Below are 12819 nucleotides of genomic sequence, written 5' to 3'. Positions count from 1 at the left end.
AGGCATCCAGCCTCTTCTTAAAGACCCCCAGGGTAGGGGCCAGCACCACTTCCCTTGGAAGTTGGTTCCAGCTCCTAGCCGCCCTAACTGTGAAGTAGTTCTTGCGGATGTCCAATCTATACCTCCTCTCCATCAACTTGTGCCCATTGCTTCTTGTTATGCCAGCGGGCGCTAGGGGAAACAGCGTCTCCCCCAAACCCTTCTGGTCCCCCCTAGTGAGTCTATAGACTGTCACCAGGTCCCCCCTCAGCCTTCTCTTATGGAGGCTGAATAGGTTCAGGTCCTGCAGTCTCTCACTGTAGGGTCTGCCCTGTTGTCCCCGGATCATGCGGGTGGCCCTCCTCTGGATCCTCTCCATGTTGTCCACATCCCTCTTGAAATGTCCATTTTCTATCAGAGAGGAAAGCAATGCTTTTGTGACTGCAAAGAGAAAAACAGTTCAGGTATAGATTCATAGTTTCATAGATTGTTAGAGGCTGGAAGGGACCTTGTAGATCATCAGGTCCAGTCCCCCTGCACTAGGCAGGAAAAGACAACTGGGGTCAAGTGACCACAGCGAGGTATATTTGGAGAACTGTCTTGATGATGTTAAGGACACTTGCAGAAAGCTTTCTGCCTCCTTCCACATAGGCAGTTGGCATATATAGAGGCAGTATCAGTACATTTCCTTCAAGATTCTTCCGTTCATTGATTCCCTGAGGCTATCCAGCTTCAGCACAAGGGTCAGGGGAAGATATTCACCAAAACCAAAAGTTCACAGACAGCTGAAATGTATTCATTCAAAAACAGGAATGAAAAGTTCACAGACGTTTTTTCAGCATTCACACAAATCCAGGTTCTGGCCTTGTCAGTGTAACTCATTTCTGAACACTCAGTTCACTCAAAGTAGTAATAAAAGGATCCTTCAAAGTATCAGTCATGCATCTATATAGTTGAAATCTGCTTGTTAGAGCTGCCTGGAAGCAGTTGCTGCTGCAAATTCATTGTAACTTTTTCAAATATTAGGTCCAAATTCTGTAATCTCATTCATACAGGAGAACCCTTGTTTCTGTGTGGAACTCCACTGCAGCCAATAGGCCGAGTGGATTATCTGGCAGGATCAGGGCTTTAAGTGCATATTAAGTATCAGAATATCTGATTACCAACTTGCTACATTTCTTTTCTGAGCAATACAACAGATAGGGGGCTCACACTGCTAAAATTGGTTCTGACAAACACTGTTTACCTCACAGATGAAAAACACACATTCTTTAATTGTTGCTATTTTTCTGAGTAATCAGCCTCAGGCTGACTTCTCACATCAGTTCTTTCCAGATAAATATGTTGATGGCTGAGTTATAACTTCCTGAAATAGGTTTGTAATAAAGTGTTGACAGAATGATTGCGTAACAGATGGTCATGGTCACCATTACAGTAACAGAGCAAGATTTACACTACAGACCTTAGACAATGAAATAATTGCTATTTTTTTCCCTTGCAGTTTCTGCTTTGTGGCATATGTGGAATATTGTGCGCCAAAAAAAAAACCGGACTTGTTGTAAGTTTTTGTTCTACTTGTTCTACTGAATCAATTCTTGAAATCCAAGCTTACGTAACTTGAACTCTTTTACCTTAGAAAAGTTTTGTCCAAATGTTGCTGATAAAGAGTAACGCATAAATAAATTAAACATCCAGGCAGAAAAAAAAAATAAATCAACCCTTCAGTTAACATAGCAAAGTAAGAACATATTGAAATATATACAAGTCTTGCCCATCAATGCCTCAGATTAATCCCTCTAAGGATTAAAAGCTTGATTTAACTCCTGTTAAAAATCAGTGAAGATTGCTGATCATTTTATTGGGAGTTTGATTTGTGCCTTTTCTAGTCAGCCTTGTGAAGTGTAGGAAGGATTGGGGCCCACAGTTTCTGGCTCAGTCAGATGGCAGAATTAGCTGAGTACTGTTTTTAATATGAGGTTTTCTGGGTAATGACCAAGCCAGTTCTAAAATCATTACAGACTTTTCTGTTTCTTATAAGATTCTGAAGTACAATCATTTTTATGACTGCAGAAAAATGATGCAACTGCTAAAAGGGCAACTGCAGAAATATTTGATCTATAGGTTAAAAATATGGACCTGATTTTCCTATGATCTACCCAAGAACATATTGCAACTCTAGTTAATTCAGTGGAGCTAGTCTTATAAAACGAATGGGAGTGAGGGAAAAATCAATCTAAGTTTACTTTTGTGAGTCAACAAAGACTTGAACTCCCAGTTAAAGCAGTTACATTTTTTAAATGTTTGGACCATTTTATTTTATAGAACAACCCCATTGCTTCCAAACTATATATTCCTTCTTTCCTCTGTCAATTCTAGCAGTCACGTTATGTAAGCCCTCACCAATGAACCATGAGCTATAGTTTGAGAACCACATTCTATCCCATTGCCATATAATAGTGGGCCATTGGCTACTGGTGCTCTGTGGAATATTTCCACAGGCTCCACAAATTGCTTCTATCACTATTGTGAAATGGGCTTAAACAGTCACACTTCCTGTCAATTGTAGCTCAGTTCACTCAGTTCACTTCTCTATTCCCAGAAGTTTTTTTTTTACCAAATGGAAAAAAGGTACTTCACTGTCTCACTTCACTTCACTGCTTCATTGCTTTGATTGTTAGGGTTATTACTGGTGTAAAGTTAACCAGGATCACATACGAAGACTTCACAAAACTTCCAAAAAGCAGCAAAAATCAGGAAACCAGAATCAAACTTCGGAATAACTTGGAGAGCTTAGAAAAGGCATGCTGGGTGGATGGTACCCACTACTAGAAGAGATTCAACACAAACAAATGAAAAAAAACACACTCAAGGGGCACATTGCACCCCACTGCACAGTTGGTACTGCACAGCCCTGGCAGTGCATGGATTGTTTCTGACCCTACTGCACAGTAGTGGCGGCATCACAGTTAATGCCCACTGATGCTATGTCACCATAGCAACTAGCTGTGTTGCTGTATCTTGTCGCTACAGTGAGGTAGTGTCTCATGTAGACACACAAGGAGTAAAAATAAATAGGGCAAAACATAAACCTGAATCCAATCTCATAACACTTTAGCAATATAAAATGGATGTAACTTAGTCCAGATTCAAAGAATTGTATTTCCGAGTTCTTAATATAGAACTGAAAATCAGGAGTCCTAGCCCAGTTCTACCCCAGTTCTTCACTTTACCTCACGGTGCCTTAACTGAAAAATGTTGATTATGAATGATACTTTATTACATAAGAATTGGAAGGGAGTCTAGAAATTAATGTCTGCTCATTTCCAGTGATTTCTGACCCTTGAAATATGCATGGTGTATTTACTAAGCATCATTATTTGCTACTTTTAAGGGGTCTGCTTCTTTTAATGGGGTGGAGAGAGGGGGAGAGTTGTCTGTTTGCTCAGTTTCTGGAGAATTTCATTGTGACATAACCTCTTTTGTTCTTCTAACAGATGATACTTTTTTCAGCCTGTTGCATCTGTGGACTAATTGGAGGAATACTGAATTTCCAATTCCTTCGTGCTCTCACAAAGAAGTCCTCTGCTCTCTATTCTTTGCATCTTGCCTCCATGTCTCTTGCATGCATTGGAATTGGTGGCTGCACCCTTTCTTCATGGCTCACTTGTCGGCTAGCCAGCTATGAACAAAGGAGGATGTTCTCAGAAAGAGAACATTCGCTGCATCACTCCCATGAAATGGCAGAGAAAGTGAGTTGTGTGCCTTTCTTTATCAGTGGTGCTTTTCTTACAAAGGTACTGTATGTGTTAATGTGCAATTGGCAATAGGTGAATTCAATTTTTGGCTTTATATGAGGAAGAGCTTCAGGGAAATGAAATGCTGCCCTTCTGTATAAGCTGTATTCTGTTTTATCATATGGAGTTATTTTTAGGTACTGTATCTTTGTACTACATCCATTTCAGTGAAATACATCCATTCTCAACATAATTCCATTGCATAGTTATTCAAAGGCTTTGCTACTAAATATAGCACTTCATAAATAATTTAAAAACCTTATTAATATGGAAGTTCATGTATTGTACTGGGGGGGAAAAGCTTCCTGTAGCCACAGCATTGCATATTTCCAGGGCTTAATAAATGTCTTCCTCTCCATTAGTACTCAGTTGATGAAGTCAGTACTTTAAACACAAAAACAATATTTAAACATTCATGAGTAAAGTTAAGCACATAAATTCATAGTTAGATACCTACATATAGATGACTCCCCTTCAGAAACACCGAGTGCTCAGAGCCTCAGGTGCCTAAATATAGATTTAAATGCTTAAATCTAGCACCCAAGTCTGAAGATGTTAGCAAAAAGGATTCTTAGAATCCTATTGCTGTTTGGTGGGGCTGTGTGAAACAGCATCGTTCTGCTTTGACTTCCGTTCCGACGTTTCAACAAAACAGTGTTTCATCCAGCAGGCAGATCGGGGCCCGCACCCTCAGGAGCTGTCTGGCAAAGCCCCCGCAGCTCTCCCAGGAGTGCAGGAGAGCCCCCAATCTGTCTGCTGGATGACAGGAGGCTGGTGCTGCCAGCTGGGGTCAGCGGCAGCACCGATCTTCCTGGCACAGGCTGCATCCAGCTGGCAGCACCAGCCTCCTGTCATTTGCCAGGCAGATTGGTGGCTCGCCTGCACCCCCTGGAGGGCTGTGAGGGTGGTGCCAGACTGCTCCCGGGGGTGTGGGCCCTGATCTGCCTCCTGGACCACAGGAGGCTGGTGCTGCTGCCTGGGGCCATTGGCAGGCTGGCCTGGGGCAAATCAACTTGTGTGGAGACCCACCCCCACCCTGGGATCAGGGCTTATTTGCCCTGGGCCCCGCACCCTCCTCGGATTGGCTCTGGTGAGAGGCCTGGGGCAAATCAGTTCATGTGGGGACCCGACCCCAAGACAGTGGCGGCGGGTCCAGCACCAGAGCCAATCAGAAGAGGGTGTGGGACCTGGGGCAAATCAACTCATGTGTGGACCTGTCCCCACTTTGGAATCAGGGCAGTAGCAGGTCCCTGCATGAGCTGATTTTCCCCAGGCCCTATATCAGAGCCGATCTGGGGGGGCGGGGAGGCAGGGAGAACCAGGGAAGCACTCCCCATGGGGCTGAGCCACATGGGGCTGTGGAGCCACTCGGAGTGCAGCCCTGGCTCTCCCCTGTCTCCCACTACTGGGCTGCTTCGAAATTTGAAACATTTCAAAAGTTTCAAAATGTTTCAACTGGCCTCGTTTCGTTTCAAGGCTGTTTCAAAGCCATTAGTTTGATTTCAATTTCACTGTTTCAAGCACGAAATGGGTTGAAACAGTGCTGAAACAAAACAGCCAGCAAAGCTTCACACAGCCTTATTGTTTGGTAGGGAATCTGATTATTACCCAGTCGAAGTACTCATTCACACCTTGGGTCTCCAATAAGGGCAGGATGTCTTGTACCTTTCATTGCAGAGGTACAGTCTTTAGCAATTATTACAGCATGGAATCAGGAGTCTGGGATGGTAGATTTTATCCATATCTGTACAACTGATTCACTACAAGATCCTGGGGAAATCTATCCTATGCTTCACTTTAATCATCTGTATCATATTTACAAGCCCCTATAAAGAGGTGTTATGAGCATCAATTAACTCATATATATAAAGTGTTTTAAGATTCCCTGATAAAATATGACGTAGCAATGATAGGATAATAAGGAAAATGATTGATTACTAGTTTGCAGCCTGTATTACTCACTTAATGGAGTGAGTTAACTGGGATTAGACCCCAGGCAGAACAACAGCCACTATGCCACTAGAAACTTTAAGGAAATATTACTGAACTTAAAATAAAATGCTGCATTTTTGTTTCAAGGGAATATCACAAGAGAAAACTGCTGCAGTCTGATATTAACTTAACAGGATTGGGTTCATTATTCTTTAGAATTTTGAATGTATAAAAGTTCAATTACACTTCCTAAAGGTTCTGATAAAAATAATATCAAATGCAGTATTCCTACCTTTATTTGGTACTTATCTTACAACAAATTTGTTTAAGAAACATGAAGGATGTAGGTGCAATATTAAAATAATGTATAGAAAAGAAAGACAAAAGATACATGTTGAGCTGAAATTTGAAATGAGATAGAGAGTCAGTGAGGTAGACAGATACAGGAAGATTGTTCCAGACAGTAGGGGCTGAAAACGAGGAACATCTTACATTAGCAGTGAGAAGAGGACAAAGATAAGACCCATGTGAGACAGAAACACAGAAGGGAGTGGATAAAGACCAGGTCTGAGAGGATATCTCTCTCACAGTACATTAAGCCTAGGACATACCCTTTAAAATAATTTTAAAATAAATAAATTAGACCCTAACAGAAAATAGGTTTTCATTGGGAGTGTATATATAATAATATTTTTATACTTATACTGATATACAGTAATGTAGACATGTACTGTATGTGCATATGTTTGTGCTATATTTATTGTATAACTGTTATATTTATATTAGAGAATGAGGGGTATTGAAATAACCGACCTGCCCAGCTGCCCGGTGGTTCCCCCAACACCAGAGTTACCTCCAAGGTACGCTGAAATCTAGGGAGCTACCATTTTTTATGTCACTTTAGGAAGTCCCGCTTCTAAGGGGTGTCTGTTTGAGGGAATCATCGTTTCAGCTCATCAATGTTGGCTGATGCTGTGATGTCACTCCAAGAAGTACCTCATTCAGGAATAGTAATTCCAGGTAGTACCAAAATTCTACTTGGACAGATTATAATTTGGAAGTAAGCTGAGTATATAAAATATTCACCCTATTTGCAGGCATCCAAATGTTCCTGTTTGGATATATTCACCATTGACTCACACTGTTTCCTATCTTATATGTTTCTTCATGTCTTAAATTCAACTCCATTTTTAATGTACTGTTTTCCTGTTAAGAATAGGAATGTCAGAAAGCATAATATATGTACGTATTTCATTCTGCATTTATTAGTGATTCAAAGAGAAAAAAATCTACAGAAAATCTAAATGATGGAACTAGAAAAGAAAGGCTTTCATTTCTTCATTACTAGCTCATGCAAAGCCCAGTTGACAGCACATGACTATCTATCATCTGGTGGTGGATTGTTGATTAACGTTAAATGACTTTGGTGTTCTCAGTCCCTTTCACAGCAGACTGGTATCTATAGACAATATCAAATAAAGGCACCTACAAATTAGATGCTCTAATGCCAAACTGTTAGACCCACAGAATGGAATCAAGAGCCCAGAGTCAGGCATAAAATACAGAGGGAAGAGTTAAATCATCTCAAAACTTCTAGCATAATGAGCAGGGAGCCACCTAGAGCTAGAGAATAGAAACTACTGAATGCAGAGTGTGATTGAACACCTACCCTATTTCCTAGGGCTTAAGCACCAGACTCAGGACTTCAGGAAGGTACGTCCATTTACATGGGACCAGATTTCACAATGGCAAAAGCATATTCTCTAATAAGCCCCTACTGGTTAGAAAAGTTGTTCAAACCATGAGACACCCAGCTCCAGTGCTGCCCTCAGACAGAATATTCAAGCCCACATTTCTACCCTCCAAGAGAGTGTCCTAACCACAAAGCTATAGGCTAGGTTGGCTGGAGGCAGTCTATTGCCTTCCCATTGAAGCTGGATCACTGAGCAGAAAGTAATGGAAGAGGCATGGGGCCAGAAAGAAAGCATAGAAGAGGAAACATGATTCTATCCTAATGATATAGTTGTTAGGTGGGAAAGGGAAGTCCTGAGTTCTGGTGCCTGCTCCCAAACTACTTCTGCTCTTTCATCTAATGATTATTTAATATAAAATGTATACACAGCCCCTGGAAGCAAAGTCCAGAACTTAGGACTCCGGCTGCTTTCTGGTGACAGTCATAACCACTAGGATACAGATTCAAATTACTTCTTTCAGGCCCTATGAATCTTCCATTTTTTTTGCACAGTAGCACAGCTTCTACTCTTTCTTCACTCTACCCACCTAAGCCCATAGATAAGATCATTAGCCAGGAAGTGAGAACTGTGGGTTTGAACTCCTTCAAGCAGAGGAAGATACTGGACTTGGGTTTCCTACTTCCTGGGCAAGTACTTTAGCTATTAGGTTATTATGTAAAATATGGGCACAGTCTATACCTCCTCCAGGCGCATTTTAAAAGAAAATAGTTATGACTGAATCATCTGAGGGGCCAAATGTTGTCAGTGTATGCTGGAATTGCTTTGAGCATACCTAATGAATCAGGCCCCTCAAGCAGCGAAAGTGGAGTGGCATCTAGTTCCAAGAGCCTGATTGGCTTATACATGAGCTAAGCACTGGACTCTTGAGACTGGGGAACATCTGGGCATGTACAAAGATATTTTTGTCTCTTCCAGAACTTTCAGGTCACACATGGAGGTGCCTAGCAAGGTTAGGATTTAGGCTTGGGAATCGAGGGTTTGTGGACATGGGAAATTTATGCAATGACAGCATAAATCCGTACTTATCTATACTGCACAGCTCTGCCCAAGTGTCCATGCAGCACTTCAGGGCTAATGACAAAATAATAGGGCTAAATCAGCCCACGGCCATACTAATTAATTCCTGTGAAGCACCATGTAAATGCAGCTATGGATGCAACTTGTGTGGAGCAGCACAGAATGCTTGAAGGCACTACTATCTGCCATAGGATGCTTGACATTGAGAAATGAACTTAGTTACCTAAAATCTACCTAAGTTCTGTTTTAACACTTAAGTCCCTATTTGGATTTAGCTTTACAAAACTCTAGTACAGATAGCATTCACTAGCAACCTTTTGATATCTCCACAGAGAAGCCAAGGGTCAAATGGACCTAGACAGTGTAGCACTATTTCACTCCTAGTTAGATTACCATCTATGTGGCACTAAAGTCTATTTAAAAGGCATCATGATGAAATCTGCACTGCTGCCATCTGGGCTGTATATTTAATTTTGTAGGTAGAAAATGGCCATTCACAGAACTCAGGCTAGTATCTTTCATAGGAACTTAACTGACATAAACTATGGGGTTTTTTCCACTTTATAATGCGATTTACAAAAACAGGAAATAAATTAAGCTTCTTTGTTAGCTATCTAACACCAGTAACTAAACACTTTTCAAGCTGTACAAATAATTTTAATTTCAATCAATGTTCTTCCTTCTTGTTACAGGAAATGACGGACAACCTAAGCAATGGAGGCCCACATCTGATTTATAATGGAAGAGTGTACTAAGAGATTTAAAAGTTCAAGGAACAAAACGTTTTGAGATTTTCTTCAGGAAAAAAATATAAATAGCCACCAAGAGACTGATGTGAAACTGAAACAATCTTGGCTTTTATTACTAAAATTTCACAAGTGCAGAACAGCACAGTTGGAATTCCATTTAGAAGCGTGTACTAAATTCCTTTCCTAAGTACTTTGCTGATATATAATATTTATTCATCCCCCTTATAACCCTGATCCCCAACCTTTTTTGGTCTGATTAACTTTCCAAAATTGTGATAGCATTTGAAACAGACTTTTAAGACTCTTCTTCTCAAGAAGACTTTATAAAATCATTAAAAAGAAGAGAGATTAACCAGCAGCTTGTTTCATGAAGAAAGTGCAAATTGGACTTTAAAAAGCTTGCATTTCACATGCAGAGTACACATGAACAAATGATGGGCGTGCTGAAAACAACACTGATGTCTTTGTTTTGAAAGACAGAATGTTTTAAGAATGCCATAAATCAAAACCTCAACAATGCCTTGTTGTAAAGAGACTGTAAATATTTCCAATTTGTGAATGAAGTATATTTCGTAATTTGTTCATAAAAGATGACCAATAAAATGAAATCTAAAGCAAAGATTACTTCACTTTTTCTTTTTTAGAAAGATCTGTGAAGTTGGATCATCATATTTGCATTTTGCACAAGATATTGAGAGGTCAATAAGAAAAGGGTGGAAAAGGCACTGGCTGGAGGAGGGTGAGAACGGCATGGGTTGGCTAGGGCAGAACAACACACGCATACCTATGATGGTGTCTACTGAAGCAAAGGTATACCTCAAGGCTGGAGATGGCAAAATATTTTCTGCAACTAAAAATAAATTGTTGAAAATATAGCTTTGGAGTGATAGAAAAATGATTTCAGCAATTTATTTCACCCAAAAAAGGTGGGAAGGGGAAATTCACCACAGTCAAAACATTCTATTCTGATATTTTCCAAACAAAAGATTTTGGCTTTTCCTTTCAAATGTAGGCTTTCATTCTGAAGAAGTCCCAATTAAACAATGATTAAACAAAAAAGCTAAATAATCCAAAGCTAAATGAATAGCTTTGTTTCAGATACATAGAACATTCCAAATTATTCCTTTTTACTCAAAGGAAAAAATCTGTTTTGGATGAAGGAATCATTTGATTTTTCCCCTTGAGTAAAAAGTTGAGTACTAGTAGTTGAATGTTCAAATGATTCCTTCATCCAAAACAGATATTTACCTTTTTTCTCATTTCACCAAAATCACCTGAAAAATATTTTGGATCAGTCTTCATTATAGCATATAATATGCACATTTTATGTACATATAATATGTTAATATGCACATTATACAGGCACACATTGATCCATTACACACACACACACACACTCACACTACTTAGTGAAGACATGAGTGTGTACTGTAAAATAAATATTGTTATCCTCAGTTTGCTACAGGAGCATTTTAGTGGGTAGCAACATTACCCAGATGAATTTTGCAGGTCCTCCCTAATGAGTACAGATAGTACCTTTATTCCATGAATATGCAATCTAACTCATCAGAACTCAAAATAACTGGTTTACCCCAGCAGAGAGCAGCTTAAAAATTCCCAAAGTACAAGGCATTTGTTTCCAACTCAAGAAAGATATAAAATATCAGACCTTAAAATATTGTGTTTAATAATAAACAATTAAAAAGACTTGATTATTTATAAAGTTTTTATATTCCTTGCTAAACTGAAAGCACTTATGCATAGGCTTAACTTTAAGCATATGAGCAGTCCCAGGTTGGTGCTTTAGTTATAATTTTTCTTTCCTTAAAAAGGCTTTACAACTATGCTTTTTAAACTAGGGTAAGTGAATGTCAGAATGTTTTTGACATGGATTCCTACTTGAAATTTCTGGGTTTGTCTCATGAATCATGGCTGTACAACTAACTGTTTTAATATTGTGTGGTGTCCCCTTTAAAAGGATCTTATGGCATCCCAGGGTGCCATGGCTGGATGCAAATCACTGGCCTAGACACTTATTTTATAGTTTAAATTAAAGCTGCAATGCAAACATATGACTTCTGAAGTTGGAGCTTTAAGAAAATATGTGAAATGTTTAATAAAACTATGAGATTAGCCACATAACCTTTAACTAGAAACTATGCCCTAAAATAAGAAGCCACTTGGTAATGGTTTGGTAAGAAATTCCTATTCATAATTCTGACTGAGAATAACTGCTTTATAGGCTGAGGCAAACTTCCAGTTGCCACAGCTGTGCATCGCAAGTTGAGTACTAGTAGCTGAATGTTCAAATGATTTATAGACACAAAGCCATCGCCTCTCAGCATGATGGTGATATCAAGTAGGGGAGGTGGAACATCTAACTGCAGTATACCCAAATGAGCTCCCAAGTACAACATCTATGTCTTCTGTCTTTACAAGTGGAAGGAGCATTTGCTTTTCTAGAGGATGGGAGTTAACTTAAAGTCTGGATCCCAAAATGCCATGGAACTGTATCAGTGCTGTTACTTTTCTGCAGAGGTGGGGAACAAGGCACAGGCTCTGAGCCAAAAAAACAAGACAAAACAAAACAAAGTATAATGAAATTGCTTCTTCTGATTTTGCTGCCAAGAATGTGGAATGTAGACAAGCAGGCCAAGGACTACAATATGAATTCTTCATTTATGCCTTCTGTGAAAGCCTTTAAAATGAAAAACTGATAACTAGGAGACCTACATAACAAGTGTGACAGTGAAAAGATTGCTTCTTCTTGAGAAATAAAACATGTTTTTAATGTAAAATTAAATGACCAAAACTTTACAAGACGCTCATAAAAATAATGTACCTGGAAAATATTTTAACCACTAATGCAGTTTCATTCCTTAAGTGTGAGCACAGTTCTATTCAAACAGAAGTTTTTCTGAACATTTTCATTAATGGTAGGATTGGAGAAAAGATTATTGAATCAGGTATGTAAATCATGTTAATGATTGAGGCATTAATTTTCTGAACACATGTAACAACATATTAAAGCCAAAGTTTTCAAACTCAACAGTCTAAAAGAGTGTCATTGAAATCCATTTTAGGTACATAAGTAACTGGCCTGATTTTTCAGAGATGCTCAAACTTTCACTGACTTCAGTGCAGTTATTCCTGACTAATGCTGCAGTGAAAATAGACAAAAGCCCAAATTCTTTCAGAAAAACTGAACACAGGAATCTCTTTCCTTGTTTACTGTGACAAAGTCTTAGTGAAAGCTACCACCCCCACCAGCAAATAGGTTGAAACTGCAGTCTCTCTTCCTTCATAGCTATGTGGAACAATTGTATGCTCATGGTAATGACCTGCAACCCCTGTGGAACACTTGGAACTGGGAATCAGGTGATCTGTTTCTATATAATAAAAAATAAAATTTAGAAAGTATGAGTATAAGTATTTGTGAGCTCTTTCATTGTTACAGCTTGCCTGTGCTTTGCTTGAGAAATTGGCCAACAAGCTTGACCCCTTTCAAGTCCCCTGGGATGCAAAAGACAGTACTGTACAGGCAGTGTTTTGAGATTTAATTAGACAATTCACAACCGGCATAGCACTGGTTGC

The 12819-nt window shown here is 39.4% G+C and overlaps 1 protein-coding gene across 1 annotated transcript; it reads left to right on the top strand.

Moving 5' to 3' along the window:
- Positions 1-1456: 1456 nt before the first annotated feature.
- TMEM196 (transmembrane protein 196) lies at positions 1457-9838 on the top strand (the record flags this gene model as incomplete). Its single annotated transcript, XM_019508538.1, has 4 exons — positions 1457-1537; positions 3474-3728; positions 6492-6565; positions 9169-9838. Coding segments are annotated over 4 exons (417 nt in total), but the record flags the coding sequence as incomplete, so codon positions are not given.
- Between the last annotated feature and the right edge of the window lie 2981 nt (positions 9839-12819).

The sequence above is a fragment of the Gavialis gangeticus genome, unplaced genomic scaffold, assembly GCF_001723915.1.
Source record: "Gavialis gangeticus isolate Ggan-Ray unplaced genomic scaffold, GavGan_comp1, whole genome shotgun sequence".
In the NCBI taxonomy this organism is placed as follows: Eukaryota; Metazoa; Chordata; order Crocodylia; family Gavialidae; genus Gavialis; species Gavialis gangeticus.
This window is presented reverse-complemented; position numbering and strand designations above follow the sequence as displayed.